General features: G+C 36.5%; 2 protein-coding genes across 12 annotated transcripts in view; both read right to left on the bottom strand.

Annotated features, from left to right (window-relative positions):
- Positions 1-25,316, bottom strand: part of LOC106968679 (RP9, pre-mRNA splicing factor) — a 209,694-nt gene that overhangs the window by 109,169 nt on the left and 75,209 nt on the right. The window lies entirely within an intron of this gene.
- NT5C3A (5'-nucleotidase, cytosolic IIIA) overlaps positions 1-25,316 on the bottom strand; it is a 52,541-nt gene that overhangs the window by 13,380 nt on the left and 13,845 nt on the right. The window contains exons 1-3 of one of the 5 annotated variants that reach the window (XM_015065039.3): positions 7,142-7,615; positions 6,325-6,420; positions 2,543-2,597 (exon numbers count right to left, since the gene is read on the bottom strand). The exons of 1 other annotated variant lie outside the window; for it this stretch is intronic. In XM_015065039.3, the coding sequence (XP_014920525.1) occupies positions 2,543-2,578 (36 nt within the window). In that variant the 5' untranslated portion in view covers positions 2,579-2,597; positions 6,325-6,420; positions 7,142-7,615. Of the gene's footprint in view, positions 1-2,542; positions 2,598-6,324; positions 6,421-7,141; positions 7,620-25,316 lie in introns of those variants that run through there. 3 more of the 5 variants (XM_015065040.3, XM_015065041.3, XM_015065042.3) reach the window with 3 other exon arrangements.

The following is a 25,316-nucleotide window of genomic DNA, read 5'->3' as shown; positions in this document are numbered from 1 at the left end:
GGTATAGTTACAAAAGTGTCCTAATTTTACCTGTATTTTCTGAAAATGGCCCAATAAAAATTAGTTTAAATGACTTAAAGATCTCTGTCCAAAGTTCTCAGGGGAAATATTTTTTGTTTTCCAGTGTTCATATTGGGTACAAGCAAAAGATTTCATTACTACATTGATACAAAGGAGGGGGCACTACAATTTTCATGTAGCTACATAGAAAGTTTAGATCCAAAGTCACCTATTCAGACTGGTACATTCACCCTCATACATAGATGACTCTATGATTTATTTGGAAGATTATGCATTACTAAATTACAGTGATAGCCATCTCCCCCTGCCTACCATATATTTGGCCTGTCTCTATATTAAGGGAGGGTAGGCCAAATTCTTTGACTCATTCACCATTTAATCATTAAGTACAAGGCAGCTCTGTAAGAAATACAAAAATTTTAGTAAGATAAACATTTTATGCTCCAAGTGCATGTTCTCTAACATGGTCTGTAATACAGGAGCCCAAATAAGAAATCCACTGCCCAGATGTCCAGATAAAATGCAAGAGGAACAGAAGTCACTGAGATTATTTCTGCTGGGGCCAAAAGAAGAACCAACTGAGCTAGGCTTTCAAACAGAAGCAGGACTTGTATATGCTGAGATCAAGAGTCAAAGTGGAGGGTCTAATGTGGGAAAAAGATAAATAGCTCTCTTTGTTTAGAAGTTTAGTGTACATGGAGGTGTGTGTGTGTGTGTGTGTGTGTGTGTGTGTGTGTGTGTGTGAAGTATGGAAAGAGATTTGGAGCCAGATCATAAGAAGTTAAGAATAACATCCAAAGGAGCTGTCAACCTAAAAGATGTTACCAACATTTTTAGAAAAGCAAAACCAAAGGTAAAAACTGTGCAAATTAATGCAATGAAAAGTAAAAAGTAAATAAATATGTACCTGTTTTTGGGGCTTGTTTTCCTTCAACAGTCTCTTTGTGGGTTGACTACAGTGCTACTTCCAAAGAAGACACGCTAGAGGGTTTTGGACCCAGATAACAACACATTATACGGTAGGACATTCCTACATCACTATTATTCATTTTGGTTAAAAAACATCAACTCAAGCAAAAAAAAAAAAAAAAAAGTTTGGACTGACTTAATTCTACATATCATAAACATTCAATAGCAAAGAATCAAATGCTAACCAGGCAATGGAAGCAAAGACCATGCTGAATGATGTATCTGGCTGAACCAATCAAAACTGCCCATGTTGGACTATTCAACATACAAAAGCACAGCAATTTCATATGTTCTATCCTAATGGCAATAACTACACCGATGGCAGCTTAATCAGTACTTTGAGGCAGCCTTCCCTTCGTGTTGCACGCTGGATGAGGACAGCTAAGCTGAACACAGAGATTTATTAATTGTGACACAAAGCTGTTTGCATGCTAAGTCATGTTCTGGTTTGCAGACTCAAATGAAAAAAAAAAAAACAAAGAGGAAGAAAAAAATAGAGAAGAGGAAGAAGGACAACAAAACAAAAGAAAATAGAAGGTGATCGTGGGACAGTTGTCCTCTTTAAAAGAGAGGGGGAAATTTTTATTTTTAGGATTTTACCATGGTGAATATGCAAAAGATATAATTTTTTCCACACATGCAAATAAATGCTACTTACATAGTTAATTAACATTTACTGAGTGCTTACTTTGTGCTATTAGGCACTTTACATACTTTTCCATTAAATATAAATAAGAACATTTCATTTATAAGATGAATAAGGTCTAAAAATCCAATGTATGCTACAGTGACTATAGTTTATAACACTCTATTGTATAACTAAAATTTGCTAAGAGTAGAACTTCAATGTTCTCCTCCCCACCCCCCAAAAATGTGTGAGGTGATAGATGTATTAACGAGATGGGTTCACAATGTATATCAAATCTCAAATCATCACATTGTATACTTTAAATATCTCACAATTATATATGTCTATTGTATCTCAATAAAGCTGGGAAAGAATATGAATAAATCAACAAGAGTTTGGTGGTTTCATACCATTTCTTAAAGGTGAGACTGTTGCCCTCATTCAAGGGTATCACAGCTCTTATGGACTACATTAAGATCTGAAGCCAGCTCTGACTCCAAAACCTTTATTTTTTCTTCCTTTTCCTAATGTCTACAATGCAATGAACTCTACTGTGACACAAGTTTTTTTTTTTAATTTAAACATTTGTTGTTTTAATTCAGATGCTGAATATACAACAACTCATGCTGTGTGATTTAAGTGTGTTTTTGCTGAGCAAGGAAATTTACAACAAAAAGGAATGGGGTAACCATTTCATATGCTGAGAAACACTACAATACACATTATATTTCAAGCAAAAATTTTTTCAAAGGTAAGGTGAAATTCAATTCAACAAATACTTGAGGTTCTATTGTGTGTGAAACATTGTGAAGGGAGATCTGGATAAAGTTACAGTCCCATAATTAATGATCTGGTTAGAGACAGAGGTAAAAGTGGTGAAGATTCACCATTAATAAATGGAACTGGGAATACTCAAATACCCACCATTTTCACATGCACAGCAGAGTCTTGATTAGGCATTTCTTGGTTATCCAATCTTCTGGATTTCCCCAGGTGATGTCACAGTAAAGGAGAGAGAAAAAAAGTACACGTGACATACATATATTTCAGGCTGTTCCTGCATGTTAATGACATAGTAAGGTGGTACTTTTGGTTTGATTTAAATACCAAATTACTGAAGGCAACTTTTTTCCTTTCCTAAGAAGCTCAGCAAAGATTTTCTCTATCTCACAAAGGCTGGAGTTAAAAATCTGTATGAAAAATTTGTAGCTCTCCCATAAGGACTTATATAGTGTTAATGAGATTTGAATAAAGAGTTCAAGTGAAAGTCTACATTTGCAAGAAAATGCTTTATTACAAGAATATTTTACCAACATTGTCTCTACATAGAAAGATGAAGTTTGTGGGAAAATTATGCATTACTATTACTGAATCAATGAAGGAATATATGAATAGAACTTAAGGAGAAACATAATACACAAAAGTCAAGTTTATTTTTTAATTGTCCCATATTAAACTCTTTAATTTTGTGAAATGATGTGACTAATATCTGAGGTGTGTCTGAATCTAGCACAGTGTCTGGCCCAGAATAAGTATGTGATAGTGTTTGTTAACTGAATGATCATTTTACAGGTTTGGGTGGAATTTATACATATCAGTTTGTTAAACCAAAAAGAGTAGTTTTTAAAATATCTCTTAATAAAATATAATACTTATCATTATTCTTTTTCATTTTTCATTTTTTTTTCATTTTTGCAGTATCACTCTTAGGGAAATTTACATACTTTTGTTCCTCAATGACTTTACTTTTACTTTAGGTAAGCAAAAATTTTTAACAAAAGCAGTACTTAAAAAGGTCAATGTTAAGGGTGCCTGGGTGGCTCAGTCAGTTGAGTGTCCGGCTCTTGGTTTTGGCGTAGGTCATGATCTCATGGTTCATGAGTTTGAGCCCCATGTTCAGCTCTGCGCTCTGACTGTGCAGAGCCTGCTTGGGATTCTCTCTCTTTGCCCCTCCCCCACTCACGCTCTCTCAAAATGAATAAAACTTAAAAAAAATTAAAAAGTAAATAAAAAGGGCAACTTTATCAAAAGGGGAAAAAACTTTTTTCTTAAAAGTTGGACATTATATATGTGTTCTTTATAATTAAAATTTATTGTAGCATTTTCTCAAATTCTAAAATTCATTCCTCCCCCTTTCATTTTAAATGCATTAAATTAGGAAATGTCTTATAAAAAGGTATTTCCTGGCCCCCCCCCCCGAAAGGCTGTTTGTAAGCTAATGGTTTTATGATTGGTGGCATCTTAGAGCTAAGTAAACAGTATTTCCAAATAGTAAGATACTTCCAATTTTTCACATCTGAAAAATAATGTACTATCTGCAGATGTATCTATAACTCATAAAAGCTTTGATCACTACCCTGAAAATGTAATTGTAATGGTAGTTTGGGGGTTAGTAGTCTTTAGATGATCAGAGTCAAACTGAAGTAACCCTCCCTTTCTGTCAATCCTCATAAACAAAGAAGATGTCATGGAAGTTGCCTGCAAATCTGTTTCTTCATTTATAGAAACTAAAGCATACAATATGCTTATGGTTTTCCTTTGATGTTTAATATTGAAAAGGAGTCTACATTTGTCTGAAAGCACTATTTAAAGTACAGTAGAGTTGGGGTGCCTGGGTGGCTCAGTCAGTTAAGCATCCAACTCTTGATTTCAGCTCAGGTCATGATCTCACGGTTCATTAGTTCAAGCGCCACATCGGGCTCCACACTAACAGTGTGGAGCCTGCTTGAGATCCTCTCTCTCTCTGCCCCTCCCCTGCTTGCACACATGCTCTCTCTCTCAAAATAAACAAACATTAAAAAAAATAAAATAAAGTACCGTAGAGTTAACAAAAACACCATGTACCCTGAAACATCTGAAAAACCCAAAGGAAAAGAGAATTCAAGCAGTGCAGAATACATTTTAATATCTGGGAATCTCAGATGTTTTTGTTACACAGAGCCAGGCAGCCCATTCCTCTTCACCACCCCACCCCCCAATTTTGCTCTTTTTGGAGCATTTATGTTTAGTAATAAAAGAAAAGGAAAAAAAAGCCAGTGTTATTTGAAAAAGTAACTGTCTTTCTCATGGTCTCTTCGTATTTTATTAAAAAAAAACACAAACAGAAATTTGACAATGGCCAATTTTAGGACATATTTTTGATAAGTAAACCTAATAGTTTATGGATACCATGTAAATTTCAACTGAACATCCTTGCTCTCCCCAATTCTCACTGGCAATCTGACCAGAATGTATCCTTGTTCAGAGATAATATCACATAAAGTGATACTGTTGTCCTAATACAAAAATCACCCCATTGTTTCTATCATTACAAAAGTGTAAAGACTAAGGCATAAATGCCAGCATTCTGGCACTATTCTAAGGAAGACATTGAAAATTAGGGCAGGGTATTTTTAAACCAATAGGCTTGTAAGCCTATACTTGGTATATAATGTTCTGGCTTACTTTGCCAACAGTCATCTGTTGCAGATGCTTCAAGAGAAGAGCTGTTGGAAAAAACACATCAAGTGTAGAAGACATGTTCAAAAATAGAAAATACTACCCTGCAACTATGAACTCTCTTCACGGGAAGTTTTGAAGTTTCAAAGTCTTTGGAATTTTAAATGTGGACTGGAAAATGTGGAAATTGGAATAATTACTTTGTGTGCCTTCACTATGAGGTTAAGGTCTCTGCGCTAACAGTGTTTATTACAAAGAATCTGAAGCAAGAGGTAAGAACTTCGCTTGAATAGCACAAACTGGGTAACTGAATTAGCTATCATGGTTACTTCCTTCTGAGATCATTAACTTTACCTTGGAAAGATATTTACAAATCAATGACTGAAAATTTCTACATCTATATGAAAAAATGTACTTGCCTTTATACAAGTTTTAAAGTATCTGAAGGCAAACTGAATACTTTTTAAAGGCCTACTTGACTCTGTCTTACGGGAAAAGTGAACAAGATTAAATTCATCAACATTGGTTTAAAAAGTTGTGAGGCTGCTTTAATTGTGATACTTGCAGAAACATTTACACTATACAAGAATAAGGTAAAGAAAGTTTGAATGGGAAACTGCACACTACTTACACAAGATGTGTATGACTATAATATGGACAGGGTATCAATCAGCAACAGTACTAAATTTCCAAATGAATCCATTTTTGCTACACTTTTCCAGCAACCTGTATTACTTATGATATAGCTTACGTTTTTAATAATGACACTTTCTTAGGACACGGAATAAAACTGTAAGTTTATTATTTCAGTAGCATTGTAAATCAGTTTCATGAAGCATTTAAATAATTCTCCCTAATTAGATTTTCAAGGCAGCAGTGAAAAAAATATATACAAACTAGAAAGTGAAACTTTCTCGATACAGACATAAAGCAAAAATGAAACTGAACATTCTCAGGTCTTTCCTAAGCCTGTTGGGAGAAAGAAAAAAGAAACGGAATAGGAAAAGGTGGGAAAGGAAGAGAAGGAGATAGAAGAAAAATAGATTTCAAAGGCTAGTTATTTAAAAATTGGGAATTTATACCAATTTCCTTAAATAGTAAAACTTGGCTTCTCGGTCAGATTTTTATGGACACTTAAGAAAATACACAATTTCAGAGCTTAGAATTTATTCATATATCCTCCCACCCCCACTGCCTTAATATCTAATAGCATTTTTCAAGAGGAATAAACCAAGGCACATGGAAATTAAGTAATTTATACTGATTACCCTAAGGGTACTCTGAGTTCTTCTGTCCTTGAATTTGTCCTAGAACAACAGCATAGGTGGTAAGCAATATCCACGGATGCAGGGCTTGGATATACACTGCCAATAAAAACCAAGTAAATTGCTTTAAGAAATGGTGTGCTGTATTACCTAATTTTCCTGATTAAAAAAAAGAAAAAAAACTATAAAAAATATGGTAAATTCAATTATTTAAATCTAAGTTAACCATAACATTCTAGGCTTTTATAGTAATATATGTTTGAATCTTAATTTTCAATATACAATTTGTTATAAACCTTAGAGATTGTGATCCAGCTTTTATCAATTCCTAAAACACACCAATATAATTACACTCCATGATATCTTGGCTAAAACTCACAGGCATGTAATAAAAATTATCTTTATTACTAGCCATAATAAATGCTTCCTAATCCTAGGGACACAGAGCATAGCAATCAGCAAAATTAAGTCACAGAGCAACTAAATGAACAACAAAATTGGATCTTACAATGTTTTTTTTTTCCCCTTTGAGAAGAGATTTCTGAGGGTACTTTGCTTTTAGTTAACATTTATATGTGAAACAAGAAGCTTTTAAAATTAGATCCTATAAATTGTAATTTCTGAGACCCAAAGCACTGCAAGGTTATACATATTCATACCTTTGCAAATGTTAAAGTTTTGCATTATACTGCTTTATTCTATTTTTATTTCCTTAATTTGTATTTTTAAATGCCTAAAATTTCACCAAGATACTGAACCAAATAAAAGATAAAGTTAAACAAAAGAAACTCATTTGTTTCCATGAACTGTACACACTTACCCTGAAAGTAACCGGACCAGCTACACCAGCGAAAGAAAATTCTTCCTGTCTGAGAAGTACTAATATAGCACAAGGTGCAACTGAGGGCGGTTCCAAAAGCCTTGGCTAAGCTCTATGCAAAAACAGTCTTGTGACGCATTACTACACAGTGCTTTATTATGCTCTGGGTGACACTTGCTAGCTCTGAGCTAGTCCCCAGCCAGTCAACAGAAAATTATCAACTGAAATAATGTGACACTTAAGAGAAGGTAAATCTGTACTATTAGAGCTGGCAACTTGCTCTGCAAAGAAAAATAGAGCCTCCATATTAACACTTACAAATACTCCCTTCCTCATCCTGTTTTTTGGTTGCCAGTGTACTTGTGGTATATGCACTTTTATGTATGAAACTATAGTGCAACAGAAGGTAAAACAAAATAGGTTGTGGTTGCCAAGGACTGGGGGAGAGGAGAATGGGTAGCCACTGGCTCAATGAGTACAAAGTTTCAATTTGGAAAATGAAGAGTTCTGGAGATGGATGGTGGTGATGGTTGCACAACCTCAGTGTATTCAATGCCACTGAACTGTACACTTAAAAATAGTTAAAACAGACAGGGGCGCCTCGGTGGCTCAGTCAGTTAAGCATCCAACTTTGGCGCAGGTCGTGATCTCGTGGTCTGTGAGTTCAAGCCCTGTGTCCGGGCTCTCTGTGCTGACAGCTCAGAGCCTGGAGCCTGCTTCAGGTTGTCTCCCCCTCTGCCCCTGTCCTGCTCAGTCTTTGTCTCTCTCTCTCTCTCAAAAATAAGTAAACATTAAAAATATTTAAAATAGTTAAAATGGTAAATTTGATGTTGTATTTTATCACAATTTTTAAAAGATTACCTCATTTAAGACACATGAAAAAATACATGATGCATTTAAGATACATGAAAAAATACATGATGCATGCTAAGTGGTCACTAGAATGTTATGAGCCTTTACTACAGGGCACTGGGATTTAAGTGATTTTTATTTTTATGTTTTTCTTCATATTGCCTACACTGCAAATTTTATCAAGACCATGCATGGATTTGCTAAAAAAAAAATTTGAACACAATGAAAACTAAGTTTCATTGAAAATTTTGTTAAAAAATGGAAAAACATGCCTTTCCTGTTGGAAATAAGTGGTCAATCTTTTGTGAAGAAAAATATTTTTAACTTTTAAAGAGAACAAGTCTTGTTTTTAACTTGACTAGCAGAACTGCAATATGCTAATGCCATATGTCAGGGCCTCATAGATAAGTTATGCTTACCCCCGGGGAAGCTTTATCATTAGGAACATGAGGAAGCTACACTTTCGTAAATAAATTTTTATATCTGCCCTCTCTTTTCTATGTTCAAGAGAAATCAAACTCACATAACATTTCAGTAATCAAATTTTGTGAAGTAGCATGCTATATTAAAAACAAACTCCCAATTTTTGTTAACGAATTTTAAAAAGGCCACTAACAAATTATCCAAACTTGGTATCTACCAAAGGTTAAAAATTTGGCACAGCTATCTTATTTTAATAAGATGAGAAGACTTACAACAAAACATTCTTCTACAAGGAAAATCTTTTATACTCTACTAATGGAGGCTCAAGGGCAACCAGATGATCCTTTTTAAAAATACTCTGTATTATATATGAATATTATGACTTAATTGTCGTGTAATATCAATGTAGGTAGCCATAATAAGAATTTTAAAGATACCACTTAGAAAGATGACTCAAGATAAGTCATTCTCAACAACAATACAGGATGCTGGAGTCAGAGTTCTTTTTTGGAGGGCTATTTAGAAATACTATTAAAAACTTTAGAAATATACATTCCTTTTGACACAACAATTTTATGCCCTAAGGATTTTATCCTAAGGAAATAAGGCAGTACACAAAGATCTAGTCGCCAAAGATATACAGTTGCCATCTAGTACACAAAGATACATACTACAGACTTGTTTTATAATACTGAGAAATTGTAAACAACCTAAATGCCCAATATCTAAATTATCATTAATATAAAAGAGGTGAATACACTGTGGTATACACATAAAATACAAGATTATAGTTCCCAACATTATTATTAATTGTTAAAATTTATTTACCATGTGTCAGATACTTCTAAGTCCTTGACATACTTCATCTCATATAATACTCATAACCCTATAATGTATGTGTTATCATTATCTTCATTTGATAGGTGAATTAATTAAGGCTATAGCTGGCAAGTGACAGAAATGGATTCAAACTCAGGTCTCTGACTTCAGAATTCATGCCTGTAAATCACTGGACAGTACTGCTCTATGAGATCAATATTTACTCATGTACTGGAGATGTACATGGTCTACTATTGAGTGAAAAAAGTTATGAGAATATCTACAGCAAGAGTCCAATTTGGGGGGAATTCTTTACACAAGCATGGTAAAGTCTAAAATAGAACACATAAGACAGTATCTGTGATGGGATTATGGGACCATTTTTTTTTCTGAGCTTTATACAATGAATTTCATGGGGAACAAAAAATGATTTAAAATGTTACAGTAGTAGCACAAATGTGTATAATCAGAAAAGAACGTTAAAAAATAAATTAAAAAAACACCTGGAGCTAGTCAATATCATGGACAGATGATTGGAAACAGTATTTTCTTTCTTTCTTTTTTTTAACTTAAATCCAAGTTAGTTAACATATAGTGTAATAAGGGTTTCAGGAATTGAATTTAGCGATCCATCACTTACACAACCCAGTGCCCATCTTAACAAGTGCCTTCCTTAATGCCCATCACCCATTTAGCCCATTCCCCCCATGCAACACTTCTCCAGCAAGCCTCAATTTGTTCTTTGTACTTAAGAGTCTCTTATGGTTTGCCTCCCTATTTTTACCTTATTTTTCTTTCCCTTCCCCTATATTCAACTGTTTTGTTTCTTGAATTCACATATGAGTGAAATCACAATCAACTAATCTTCAACAAACCAGGAAAGAATATCCAATGGAAAAAAGACAGTCTCTTCAGCAAGTGGTGCTGGGAAAACTGGACAGCCAAGCAGATAAATGAAACTAGACCATTTTCTTACACCATACATAAAAATAAATTCAAAATGGATGAAAGACCTAAATATAAGACAGGAAACCATCAAAATCTTAGAGGAGAAAACAGTCAACAACCTCTTTGGACCTCGGCCACAACAAGTTCAGACTTGACATGTCTCTGGGGGCAAGGGAAACAAAAGCAAAAATGAACTATTGGGACTTCATCAAGATAAACAGCTTCTGCACAACAAAGGAAACGATCAGCAAAACTAAAAGGTACCTGACGGAATGGGAGTAGATATTTGCAAATGACATTTCAGACAAAGGGTTAGTACCCAAAATCTATAAAGAACTTATCAAACTCAATACCCAAAAAACAAATAATCCAGTGAAGAAATGGGCAAAAGACATGAATAGACACTTTTCCAAAGAAGACATCCAGATGGCTAACAGACACATGAAAATATGTCCAATATTACTCATCATCAGGGAAATGCAAATCAAAACCACAGTGAGATACCACTTCACACCTGTCAGAATGGCTAAAATTAACAACTCAGGAAAAAACAGATGTTGGCGAGGATGTGGAGAAAGGGGAACACTTCTGCTGTTGGTGGGAATGTAAACTGGTGCAGCCACTCTGGAGAACAGTATGGAAGTTCCTCAAAAAATTAAAAATTCAGCTACCCTATGACCTAGCAATTGCGCTACTAGGTATTTATCCAAAGGATACAAAAATGCTGATTCGAAAGGACACATGCACCCCAATGTTTATAGCAGCACTATCAACAATAGTCAAATTATGGAAAGAGCCCAAATATCCATCAAATAATGAATGGATAAAGAAGATGTGGTATATATATGCAATGGAATATTACTCAGTGATCAGAAATAATGAAATCATGGGGTGCTTGGGTGGCTTAGTTGGTTGAGTGTCCGACTCTTAATTGCAGCTCAGGTCATGATCTCAGGGTTTGTTGAGTTCGAGCCCTGCGTCGGGCTCTGCGCTCATAGACCAAAGCCTGCTTAGGATTCTCTCTCTCTCTCTCTCTCTCTCTCTCTCTCTCTCTGCCCCTCCCCCATGCATGCTTCCTCTTTCTCTCTCAAAATAAATAAATAAAGTAAAAAAAAGAATGAAATCTTGACATTTGCAATGTAGAGGAACTAGAATGTGTTATGCTAAACGAAACAAGTCAGTTAGTGAAACAGTATTTCTAATGGGGAGACAAAAGCAAGGAATTCACCCAGTTTGCTCTAAAATAAAACAAAATACAGGGGTGCCTGGGTGGCTCAGTCGGTTGAGCATCCGACTTCGGCTCAGGTCATGATCTCACAGCTCGTGAGTTCGAGCCCCGCGTCGGGCTCTGTGCTGACAGCTCAGAGCCTGGAGTCTGCTTCTGCTTCTGTGTCTCCCTCTCTCTCTGTCCCTAACCCACTCGCACTGTGTCTCTGTATCTGTCAAAAATAAATAAACATTAAAAAAAAATTAAAAAAAAAATAAAACAAAATACAGTATGAAAAGAAAGATGACTAGTATATTATCAAAGAGGTAGAAGATAGCTTTGGTGCCCTGGTGTTCTGTCCTGCTAGTCTAAGGAAAGGAGAGAAGAGAGGAAATAGGAGTATGGCTTCCTGACTACAGGGAACTTTTCCCACAGTTTAATTCCACCCAGTGGGTATATGAACTGGGGGTTGGATGGGATGTCTGGTGGGCTATCCCTCCAAATGGGACTAACATTTTTCAAGCACTTTCTTACCTTGTGTGTCAGAGTCCCAGAAGAATGCAATGGCCTTTTATATATTGTGGGACCAAGGGCAGGGGCTACCCTAAGATGGCCCACTTTAGAATAAAGATTATTTTGAGTTAAAAATAATCAAGACCCAGCAGATTTAGGAAAAGCTCTTTACCTCCACCCTCCTACCCCTTACAACTGCCTATAATAATTCAGATAAAAGACCTCCAGAAAGACAGCTATCATCATAGATAACTACACTACTATAAATTAGGTAGAGTGGACAGAGAGGAACCTAGCAAGGCCTCTTTGATCCAAGTTCTCTCTTTGTCCCACCATTTCTAAGTGGCCCAGCAAATATTTGTTTATTCTTCCTCAAGCTTGCATTCCTTCCCTTTGAAGACCCAGACCCCTTCTCCTTGTTCACAATGACATACATACTTCATTCTGCCTGTCTTTGGAATTTCCATGTCTTTGTGGGTTCTCCAGATGTATGCTATTAAGTTTGATTTTTCCTCCTGTTAATCTGTCTCATGTCAATTTGATCCTTAGCCTAGCGAAAAGGACCTTGAGGGGACAGGATATTCTTGCTCCCTGGTAACATGTTCCATTTTAATTTATTCAGTAAAGCCTTACAAAAAAGATAATATTCCCTCTTTATTGTTGATAAGAAATCTAAGGTCTGAAGGGGTTACTTACTACTTATATGACTTTTCTCTTATTACATCATGCTGTTTCTAGGCAATAATATACACATAACACATGAGAGGGCCAAAGATGTCTGTGAATAAGAATAATGTTTTGAAACTGTGCCACAAAAAAAAAAAAAAACAAAAAAAAAAAAAACACCAAGAACACAAACACAATCAAAGTACAGAGAAAAAGAAAATGAATTTTGTTTGAAATTGCTCTCAGATACGATGTTTTGTTTTTGAGAGGGAATATAAAGGTTTTAGAAGTAAGAAGTTGGAGGCTTTTTAGCAGCACAATGAAGACCATTCAGTAGTGGACTCGATGACTGGTCCCTGTTGCCTTGGGAGTTTCTTTACTCCTGGTCATAGAAACAGAAATCACTCATGAAGCTCCTAAAGGAAACTCTACACTTGTAATTGATATGCCAAAGAGCACAGAACTTCTCGTACAGGACTCAAATCTGTGGAAGATTTGTCTCCCCTTATAACACTGAAACTGGCTGTCTTTATCAATGAGAGAAAAAGATACCCATTTGTACTTCTGAGTAACTGAGTAACTAGTTACAACTTTTCAGATACTGTCAATTATTCAATCAACTTGAAAAGCTAAAAATGATCATATTTGCCATCAAAAAGTTTCTCAAGATTTTGAAATAATGAAAAAACAAAAAGTCCACAGAAAATCAAATCTATCTGTTTAAACCTTAATAACTTATTGATTGATTGATTCATTTTCCCTTTAATCTTGGGGCTGAGAAGTAAAGGGAATAAAAGTACTTCATTACTTCATAGTTGTATCTGAAAGAAATCCCTTCACAATTCTACATAAAACCTGTAGTAAGTATACTTTATTTCTCAACTATTTAATCTAAGACATAACTACTAACTCAGTTTACTATAATCCTATAATTTGGCTATGGAATGTATTTTTAAACTCCAATCTGAATGTGACTGACACCCTAGGAAAGTATTCCAAACAAAACAATAAAAATCATATAAGAAAGACCATTCAGTAGGAGATGAGATGCAATACTCTCTGTAAGGATTCTTGCAAAACTTGTTCCTGCTAATTCCTGTAATTGCTGTATGATATATATAGAAAGATGATTTTTTAAACATGTAAAACATCCATCTAAGCATTTAACTTCTCTTATAACTCCTCTAAAGAAGGCAAGAGTCAACTAACTTCAACACTGTGACTGATCAACACAGAACTGAAACAGATGTTGTTAATGTTTATATGAATACGATTTTAAATGTTTAAGGAGCCAAATCAGAGATGGAACAATGAATGCTTTCATTTTGGGATGAACAGGAAGTAAAGATCTTCTGTAAGTTTCTTCTCATTTAAAATCATTCCAAAAACTTATCCTATTAGGTGACTGTTAGTGAAGTTGACTGCTGCATTTATGAATTTACAGGCATATATGCAAACTGAGGAAAACCTATGGTTCTAATCTCAATGCATTTCTTAAAAACTCTGCAAAAATCTAGGATTGAGTAACTTAATTTTCAGAAACTCAAATCCAGTTCTCGAACATGGTTTATAACTTTTTAAACTTAAAAAGTAATAAATTCTGTAGTTTAAACTCCTTTAGAGGAAATGACATGTATGTTGCAACAGGCAGGTCAAGTTCAAGAAAATTGGGGGCACCTGGGTGGCTCAGTTGGTTGAGCACCCGACTTTGGTCCCCTGTTGGGCTCTGTGCTGACACCTCCGAGCCTGGAGCCTGTTTCGGATTCTGAGTCTCCCTCTCTGCCCCTCCCCAGTTCCTGCTATCTCTCTCTCTCAAAAATAAATAAAAACATTAAAAAAAAAAGTTCAAGAAAACTGGATGTAATACTGTATCGTTAATGAAGGGAGTCTTCACTGGCTCTCCTCTGAAAGGCACTATGTTCTAATATTCCAAGATGCTTAGCACTGAAATTGTTGTTTCCATTTTATTATATCTGATCTCTGTACCTGAAATGGAACAAGAAGAAAAACTTTGTTTTAATTTTGGACTCCTTCCACAATCACACAGTTGGTATTCTGTCTGTTGAAAAGAAACAGTATTGTTTAAGATTGTTCTTTTGGTACGGGTTATACTAAAAAAAAGCAAAAATGGTTATGTTATTTATGCTTTTATAGTTCATGTTATTATATCCAATACCTCTAAATGGAGAGTACAAAGACTTAACTTACTATCTTCTTTTTGCTCTGCAGGATAAACTCATTTAAAAAATAGAAAGGTAAGAAAATGATGAAGAAATTTATTTTGAAAGAGATTCAAGTTTATAAATAACTTATAGCAAAGGATTACTTGAAATTATACAGAGGATGAGTGAGAACTTGAGTTTTAAAAGTATGTAAATAGAAAAAAACCACAAAATATAGTCCTAAAAGGACTAAAAAAACTTCCTTAAATATTAACAAACTCAGTATGTTAGACCAAAGTACTTAATTTAACCTATGAAAAGTTTTGGTAACATATGTTCAACAATGGAACGTGTGTTCATCAGAATGGAACTTATAAAAGTAGGTTTATCAGAGAATGGCCTCCAAAGTGCTTTATACTTTATAGTCAGGCGTCATACTGGTGATCTCTTTCAAACTTTTAAAGGCCTCCATGCTAGATATAAACTGCTTAACAACACATAAAAAAGAGGTTAAGCTATCCAATTCCATTTATGAAACTAGTATAAAACCCTGAAACAAAAGCCTATCAAAAATAGTACAAAAAGGGGGGGGGGTACCTGGGTGGCTCAGTCAGTTAAACTTGCAACTTCGGCTCAGGTCATGATCTTACCTCTGTGGGTTCAAGCCCTATGTCAGGCTCTGTGCTGACAGCTCAGAGCCTGGAGCCTGCTTCGGATTCCATGTCTCCCTCTCTCTCTCTCTGTCCCTCCCCCGCTCATGCTCTGTCTCTCTCTCCCTCAAAAATAAATAAACATTAAAAAAAATTTTGAGGGGGGGCGCCTGGGTGGTTCAGTCGGTTAAGCGTTCCACTTCAGCTCAGGTCATGATCTCGCGGTCCGTGAGTTCGAGCCCCGCGTCGGGCTGTGTACTGACAGCTCAGAGCCTGAAGCCTGTTTCAGATTCTGTGTCTCCCTCTCTCTCTGACCCTCCCCCATTCATGCTCTGTTTCTCTCTGTCTCAAAAATAAAAAAAAGTGAAAAAAAATTTTTTTAAGTAGTACAAAAAGAGGATACATAACCTAAGTTCACGTATGAATATAGATACAAAAGTCCTAGGGGTGCCTGGGTGGCTCAGTCCGTTGAACGTCGGACTTCAGCTCAGGTCATGAACTTGCAGTTCGTGGGTTTGAGCCCCGCATAGGGCTGGCTCTGTGCTGACAGCTCAGAGCCTGGAACCTGCTTCAGACTCTGTGTCTCCCTCTCTTTCTATTCCTCCCCTACTTGTACACTATCTCTCTTTCTCAAAAATAAATAAAAATTAAAAAAAAAGTAAAAAACAGTCCTAAATAATAATGCAGTAACAAGCTAAATTCAATAGTATAGATAATCACTCAACATGGCTGAATCAAATATATCATAAAACTCAATTAACAGTCATTACAGAGGAATAAAGGATCACAGCTGACTGTATTTTCTTCTTCATATTCTTTGGTATTTTCTAAATTTTCTGTAATGAACCTATCTTATGCCCAGAAGAAAACAAATATTATTTTTAAAAAGTTACATGGCCTGGGGCGCCTGGGTGGCTCAGTTGGTTAAGCATCTGACTTCAGCTCAGATCATGATCTCATGGTTCATGAGTTCAAGCCCCAAGTTGAGCTCTGTGCTGAGGCTCAGAGCCTGAAGCCTGCTTTGGATTCTGTGTCTCCCTCTTCCTCTGCCACTCCTCACCTACACTGTCTCTCTCTCTGTCCCAAAAATAAAATTAAACATTAAAAAAAATTTTTTAGGGGTGCCTGGGTGGCTCAGTTGGTTAAGTGTCTGACTTTAGCTCAGGTCATGATCTCGCAACTCGTGAGTTTGAGCCCCACGTCAGGCTCTGTGCTGATAGCTCAGAGCCTGGAGCCTGCTTCGGATTCTGTGTCTCCCTCTCTCTCTGCCCCTCCCCAACTCATTCTCTCTCTCTCTCTCAAGAACACTAAAAAACTTTTTTTTTTAATAAAAAAAAAGTTACATGACCCAAAATGTAAGAATGAAGAAATACATATAATGCTACTACATCTTTGGACAAAATGGGCATGCCATATGTTAAGCCATATTTATGAAGGTAAAATGAAAATTATCTATTGAGGTAAAATCCTACCTTACTACTTTTTCTGGAGTAGCCTTCCTCATTCTTTGGCTGGGAGGATAAACTAATGAGTAAGCTACACAAACTATTTAAACAATATGTTAGATTCTCCTCCCACTCTGTATATCGAATGAAGTCATAATGTGTAAATGAGGAGTCATATACAAATTAAGCTCCCGTAAAGCATTATAAAGAATTAGTACATTGGTTTAAAGAAGGCATTTAGGTGGGTGGGGAATTGGGATAAAAAGATAAAGGGGATTAAGAAGTACAAAGTGCCTGCGTGGCTCAGTCGGTTAAGCGTCCAACTTCAGCTCAGGTCAAGATCTCACGGTTTGTGGGTTCAAGCCCGTGTCGGGGCTCTGTGCTGACAGCTCGGAGCATGAAGCCTGCATTGGATTCTGTGTCTCCCTCTATCTCTGCCCCTCCCCCATTCACGCTCTGTTTCTCTCTCTCAAAAATAAATAAACATTGAAAAAAAAAAAGAAACACCAACTGGAAGTTATGAAATAAAGTCACAGAGATGAAAAGTAGGGCATAGGAAATATAGTCAATAACACTGTATAATCTTGTATGGTGAAGATGACAACTACACTTATCATGGTGAGCATGAACTGTTGAATCACTATGTTATACACCTGAAACTAACAGAATACTGTATGTCAACTACACTTCAATAAAAAGAAGCAGCAGCAGTCAATAGCACACATTTAAAGATTTGAAAGGAGGGTCACTCTTAGACTACTCAAAAATGGAAGTGAAACAAAAAGACTTGGAAAAATACATTCCTAACATACTCTCATGGTTAAAATCATTATAAAACCCCTTGCAAATCAAGAAAAATAACTTAGACAATTCAGAAAAGAAGAAAATAAATGGCCACTATTATTTTTAAAGGTTCAGCTGAATATTTAAAAACATATTATTTGGTTAAAAATGAGAAAAAAAAATGACACCTCTTCCCAGGAAAACAGGGAGCTAGGTACTTGTATATACTGCTGGTGGAAATGTAAATTGGTACAAACTTTTCAGGGGGTAACCCGAGAGTACATTCAAAAGTCTTAGATTTGTGCATGCCCTTTGACCTAGCATTCTACTTAAACAGTCACTGATTTGCAAAGATGCTACATGAATATTTACTGATCCATTATTTACCATAATGAAAAATGGAAAACAATCTAAATGCTCAACAATGAAGAACTTGCTAAAATAAATTATGATATAATAACATAAAGGAATATAATAATCTAAAATAAGTATAGACCTGGTAAGGAATAAATTAATAAATGAATAATCTTATTAAAAACAATGTTACAGGGGCACCTGGGTGGCTCAGTCCATTAAGTGCCTGGCTCTTGATTTTAGCTCAGGTCATGATGTCATAGTTGGTGAATTCAAGTGCTACACTGGGCTCTGCACTGATAGTGCTGAGCCTGCTTGGGATTCTCTCTCTCCCTCTCTCTCTGTCCCTTCCCTGCTAGTGCTATAGCTCTCTCAAAATAAATAAGTAAACTTAAAAATATAAAAATAAAAACAATGCTACAATATAATCTCATGCTGGGACAAAGGACAATAGTTACATGCATAGAGAAACAAAGGAGTACACTAAAATCTGTTGTTGTTTTTTTAAGCTGGTGAAAATTGCTGATTATTTCTTTCTGTTTATCTAGATGTAGTAATTTTTTTATATCAGCATGCATTATATCATATAAAATAAAAAGATAATCAGGGTAAAATTAAGCTTAAAACAGGTAAATTAAAAGGGAGAAATTCTTTATAAAAAACTGGATCTAATTCAGGTACTCATGAGTCCTTAACTATTAAAACTTCCCTAAAACAGAACCATGACTGGAAATCCACACGTGAACTTCATGAATAAATTTTTAAACATCTATACTCTATCATATGATATGCTTGTTTTTAGTGTATTAGAGGGGATTCAAAATTAGTGAAATACATGTAGAAGCTTTATTCTTTATAAAAACCCATGTTTCTCATACAACTTTAGTGAAATTAAATTTCAGTAACTGAAAATGATATTATAATTATATACGCCAAGCCTGTAAGTATGCTACTCAGGTCAATTTAACCATGTACGAATTATGATTGCAGGCCAGCAAGGATTAGGCCCTAGAGGGCTAGGTACTCAGGTGAAAAACTGTTGCTCAACATTCTCTCTCCATTCCGATCTTTTTCTTTTTCTTCTTTAGAGTTTTATTTATTTATTTTGAGAGATGGGGAGGGGCAGAGAGAGAAGGAGAGAGACAGAATCCCAAGCAGGCTCTGCAGTGGCACTGTCAGTGCAGAGCTTGATAAGGGGCTTGAACTCACTAACCATGAGATCATGACCTGAGCCAAAATCAAGAGTCAGACGCTTAACCAACTGAGCCACCCAGGTGCCCCTCCATTCCCAATCTTTTTAACTTTTTTTTTTTTAATTTTTTTTTCAACGTTTTTTAATTTATTTTTGGGACAGAGAGAGACAGAGCATGAACGGGGAAGGGGCAGAGAGAGAGGGAGACACAGAATCGGAAACAGGCTCCAGGCTCCCAGCCATCAGCCCAGAGCCTGACGCGGGGCTCGAACTCACGGACCGCGAGATCGTGACCTGGCTGAAGTCGGACGCTTAACCGACTGCGCCACCCAGGCGCCCCTCAATCTTTTTAACTTTAAGAAAGATGTATGATGATATAATTAGACATTCTGATTTATCTCCAGGCCTGAGAGCTCAAACAGAATACTGTTTAGAGACAATTATTAAATCATTACTTAGTATGAACCTCCTATAAGAGAACATCATGTCTACAAGACAGCTGTGAAAAGAATTGCTTTACTTCAAGAAGGAAGAAAAGAGGATCAGCATTTATTGAATAACTACTATGTGGTAAACACAGTTTGGCACTATATGCATATCATCTCTTTTTTAATCTTAACAACCCAGGGTATATATTTAGAATGCACTGTTGGAATTCTCCTAAAGGCATTATTTAAAATACCAAGTAAAATAAACAATACAAACACAAAGACAGAACATATTCTTAATATAATACCCTGAAAGAAACAAGGGGGCAGAAGAGTTTTTAGGTGAATCTTCTCCATTCTGGAGAACTGGAAATTGAGACTTAGAAATTGTCCAAGGCTAGGGGTGCCTGGGTGGCTCAGTCGATTAAGCAGCCGACTCTTGGTCTTGGCTCAGGTCATGATCTCACAGTTGTGAGACTGAGCCCCACATTGGGCTCTGAGCTGAATGTGGAGCGTGCTTGGGATCCTCTCTTCTTCTCTCTGCCCCTCCCCTGCTCATGCTCTTTCTGTCTCTCTCAAAGTACATAAGCATTTTTTTAAAACCACAAAATTTTCCAAGGCTAAACCATCAGAATGTGGCAGTGCTGAGTCTGAACCAAGGATTCACCAACTACTAAACTCGCAAACATTATATGTTATGACTTCATTCCCTTACCAGATACTCTAGAGTTCAAGTCAGCAATTATGAAACTTGTTAAATAAATTATTTTATCTTTACTATATAAGATACAATACTTATAAATTACAGAATAACTGAATTAATTATGGAACACTAGATTTCCCCATCCTACCAAAACTAAGCCATGTGACAAAACCATCAAAAAGATGAAATAGAATAAAGTATTTAACTTGGAAAGAGAAAAAAATTTTTAAAAAAATTTTAAACATTTATTTGTGAGAGACAGAGACAGCATGAGCAGGGAAGGGGCAGAGAAGAGAGGGAGACACAGAATCTTTGAAGCAGGCTCCAGGCTCTGAGTTGTTAGCATAGAGCCCAGCGCAAGATCATGACCTGAGCAGAAGTGAGACGCTTAACCAACTGGGCCACCCAGGCGTCCGGAAAGAGATAAAAATTTTAAAGATCAGCCACACAATAGCACTTCATTAAAGCAATTCTTATTCCCAAGTGGGAAGCAGGCTTTCTTTAAGCATACTGAGGGCTGGTCTGCTACTTACTAAGCTAGTTCCTAAGCAAATTAATACATATTATGACAATATTACTAGCTGGACTGTGTTTTTAAGGATTAAATAAAGTAAACATGCACAATGAATTTAGCCATAAGTAGACACCCCCAAATTTTAGTTCCTTTCTCCTAGTCACAGGATGATAGGGCAGTGCCCAGCTAACCCAAATGGGAATCAGTTTCTAAGTGTTTTCTAGTGGTAGCCCCAGGGTAGTCCCGTTTTCTTGAAGTCACTTCAGTAGGTTTCTGTTTTGTCACTTTTCACTATGCTGTTATGCTTAGGTTCTCACGCTTTTCCTATCTCCCTCCATCAAAATCGACTGAGGGTCTCATTACCTTAGAACACTAATGGTGTCACAGAGAAATCTAGATAAATTTTGGGTTTTTTTTGATGATGGTGTTTTGAACCCAGGCTCTGAGTGGGGCATTTGATGTAAAATAAACGAGAGGGCTGTGCCACGACAAGGCTTCAGAGATAAAATGGGGACAGGAAGGATCTTGCGGGAACCCACATCACGTTAAACATGTGACTATCTATTTCCACCCACTTACAAGCAGGAACTTGCCAAACAAATTAAGCAACCTTCCAATCAACCACTAAACAAAACGCTGTAATCTACTAGCACCTTGCAAATGAGGAAAATAAACAACATATATGGAAAAAAAATAGACAATGGAATTTACATCTATAATGGCAGAAGAGTGTCAGTTGGTTTAAATTTTATAGATTAATGGTTTGTAAGGGCAAAACAATAACTTTCCCTCTACCCTTTTATGTTCTTTGCTGAGACCACCCACACTAAAAAGATTAACAGAAAAGAAATCCTTAATTTCACACCTACGGGAACCCACAAAGATAAGAGACCTAAAAGCAGTCAGGCAATTGAGGCTTATAAACCATCCTGAGCTAAGGAGAAAGGGGTAGAGGTCTGGGGCTTCAAAGGGGAGGAAGGCAATTCCAGGAAAATGAGAAGAGCAACATTTGCCTCCGTGCAGGTAAATCTCTCAGATAAAAGAGCAATCTCTGGTAATAGCTCTCTTCCTGGTACACGCCCCTTTCTAAATTCTTTTAGGCAGGTAGAAGGGCAGCAAAAAGCTTTTCCTGACCCCTCTGGGTCTTGACTGGCTTCAGTTCACAATAATTCACATGACAAAGTGGCACATTTTGGGGTGGCAAACCTTTAGGTTTAAGCAGCAATGAGAGAGTAAACATAAAAATGTATAAACACGAAAGGTAATTTAGAAAGCCAGCACTAAGCCATAGCAGAGAGAAGTCTGCCACCTGCTGACACAAAAATGGAATTGTGTAGATTTCCTTGATTGACATTTTTAAAGGTGGGGGGGAACCTCAGATAAGGTTCATGGCACTGGGTTTCAAATAACTTACTGTACTGAAGAGACAAATTACAATCCCTAACTTAAAAGAGAATAAGGATTAAAATTGGATTTCAGGTTCTTTATAGGCTTAATTCAGTACCTCTAAATAAGGTGATGTCTGAATTATTTTAAATGCAAACAAAAAAGAAATATATGGAAATGATTTAACAAATTGTAGGAAACATTCAAACTGCTACGATGAATTAATGATAATCCAAGATACTTTGTAAAAATTATAAAATCTGTGGGGGAGGAAAAATAATTTTGCCTATACCCTTCTAGGTTCTTGGCCAAAACTGTCCTATAGTAAGAGACAGATTAATAGGAGAAAAACAAACACAAGTTTAATAACATGCATACTTCCTGTATACATGGGAGATACCCAGGAAAACTAAGTAACTCCCTGAAATGGCCCAAACCACCATCTTCAATAGCATCTCGAGTTAAAGCAAAAAGAAGATGGCAGATTTTGAGGTTACCAATCCTGTTCCCTTTTAAATCCTACAGATTTCACCTCTGCAATCCACCAATTTTCTGTCCCCTTTTTACTACTTACGCCCATAGCAGTCTAGGGCTTCATTCTCTTTAATCCAGGCTTATTTTAATTCCTGCTCCTTGAGTGTGACAGAATATCGCCCCAACATATGCCTCTTTGGCACAAGGATTATTTTGAGCTGATAATTTCAGAGAAACTGTAGACACCGGAGAAGCTCTGAAAAGAGCAGAAGTTCTGTTTTGCAAGGGAAATTTACATTTATAAAGGAAATCTCCATTTCTGTGTGTGTCTCCATCTCGGTACCAAAAGAGAAGGAAGAGAAAGATGATGAAAGCACCTCAAACTCAAATCAATGGAGAGAATGCATTTAAATCTGCACATCAACCCTTACTCAAGTTTACCATACTTTTCTTCCACCCATCCCACAACAGGCCTCTTTCATGACCTTTTCTCTTTTTGTCTTTAGCTGTAGATGGTATAATTTTAAAGCACCCAGGAGAGTTACTCATTTTTCCCAAGGTATCTCTCATGTACATGTGCTAATAAAACTTGTTTGTTTTTCTCTTGTTAATTCTAACTTTTGATATAGGGTCCCAGCACAAAACTTAGAAAGGCAGAGGGAAAATTATCTCACACTGCTCATCTCTTGATTCTAGTTATGCTAATTTCATATACTTTAGTTACCAGATTAAGCACACTAAAATGCATTCCAGATCTTACCACTGATTATTTAAAATGAATATAACACACTCAAAGGCTCTTCAGCAAATTAATTACAAATACCTTACTACTGATAATGAAGATGCTTCTACACTGTGGTCCAAACACAGGTTTTAAAAGGTTTCTTTCAATTAACCAGTTTTTAAAAAAATAAACACGGTCATGTTACTTCAAACACGACAGAACATTAAAGGATGAAAAAGTAGAAATCTCCTTCCCCAGTCTCATCCTCCCAAGTTCCACCATAACTAGTAACAACTACAAACAGCTTCTAGTACAGTTTTTCAAGAATTTCAAGTGACATACAAGCATATACATGTGTATCTCTGTCAGAACCACAACTGTTCTAGAACATGCTTTTCTCCCTAGTTACTATCTTTTAAGTTTTTTTAAATGTTAACTCATACAGATTTACTTTCTTATTTTTTAAGCTGCAATAATATTTTATTATACAAATGCACCATAATGTAACTGATTTTGGAGTGGTGGGAGTCCAGAACTGATGGCCAAGAAAGAATTCTTGTGACGTCTTTGGTGCAAAAAGGTGATTTTCTTTATTAAAAAAAAAATTTTTTTTTAATGCTTATTTATCTTTGAGAGAGACAGAGTGCAAGCAGGGGAGGGGCAGAGAGAAAGGGAGACACAGAATCCCAAGCAGGCTCCAGACTCTAAGCTGTCAGCAAAGAGCTTGATGCAGGGCTCGAACCCACGAGCTGTGAGATCATAACATGAGCTGAAGTCAGATGCTTAACTGACTGAGCCACCCAGGCGCCCCCAAAAAAGGTGATTTTACTAGAGTACAGGGACAGGACCCATGGGCAGAAAGAGCTGCACTGGGGTTGTGAAGAGTGACTGATTATACACCTTCAGGGTGGGAGAGTGTTAGGCATAGCATAAATCTCTAAGGTATTTTGGAAACAAGGTTTCCAGGACTTCAAGGGGCTAGCTGCTATTAGGAAAAGGTCATTTATTACTGTTTAGTAAAAATTCAGTCTTGAGACCCTTTAGATGTTTATTATCAGTGGGCCACATGATTGCTATCATATATCTTGGGGGGATGGGTTATAAAGGAGGGTTCCAAAGGAATTTTTATATGTAAAGTAGACTTACAGGATCCTGGGGTGGGGGGTGGGGGAGCTGCAGTTGGGATAATGTTAAGCTAAGATTGCCTTTTGCCCTGAGCAAAGTGTCATCACTGAGGCAGCTGAATTCTTAAAGGAATGTCACTGCCTGTTTCAAGACTTGTCAATGCATTGTAGGCAGTAAGGAAACTTAATTTTTCATTTGCCTTTCTTTCCCACAAGTAACCAATGCACTATAATTTATTTAACCAGCGTATATATCATTTCCAACAGAGTAAATGAAAGTGCCCATTTTTCTAAATGCTCCTCACTGATTTCTCTTTCCACACGGTAATTGTTTGGTAGCCCTTAATTGTGACTATTTGTGAACAATTAAACTGGATTTTTTTTTTTAACAAATTTTGTAAACTTTGAAATTTTGCTGGGGACAAAAATTTGAATTCTTTAACTTCTATGATTCTCAAACTTTAGCTCACATTGGAATCACCTGGAGGGCTTATTAAAGAAAGTAAGGGGTGCCTGGGTGGCTCAGTCGGTTGAGCCGCTGACTTCGGCTCAGGTCATGATCTCGCGGTCCGTGAGTTCGAGCCCCGTGTCGGGCTGTGTGCTGACAGCTCAGAGCCTGGAGCCTGTTTCAGATTCTGTGTCTCCCTCTCTCTGACCCCCCCCCCCCCATTCATGCTCTGTCTCTGTCTCAAAAATAAATAAACGTTAAAAAAAAATTAAAAAAAAAAAAAAAAGAAAGAAAGTAAAAAGATCTACGGATATGATGGTTTTTAGCTAGAAAAGATCATTGGTTCTTGGATAATTAAAG

Source organism: Acinonyx jubatus, chromosome A2, assembly GCF_027475565.1.
Source record: "Acinonyx jubatus isolate Ajub_Pintada_27869175 chromosome A2, VMU_Ajub_asm_v1.0, whole genome shotgun sequence".
NCBI lineage: Eukaryota > Metazoa > Chordata > Mammalia > Carnivora > Felidae > Acinonyx > Acinonyx jubatus.
This window is presented reverse-complemented; position numbering and strand designations above follow the sequence as displayed.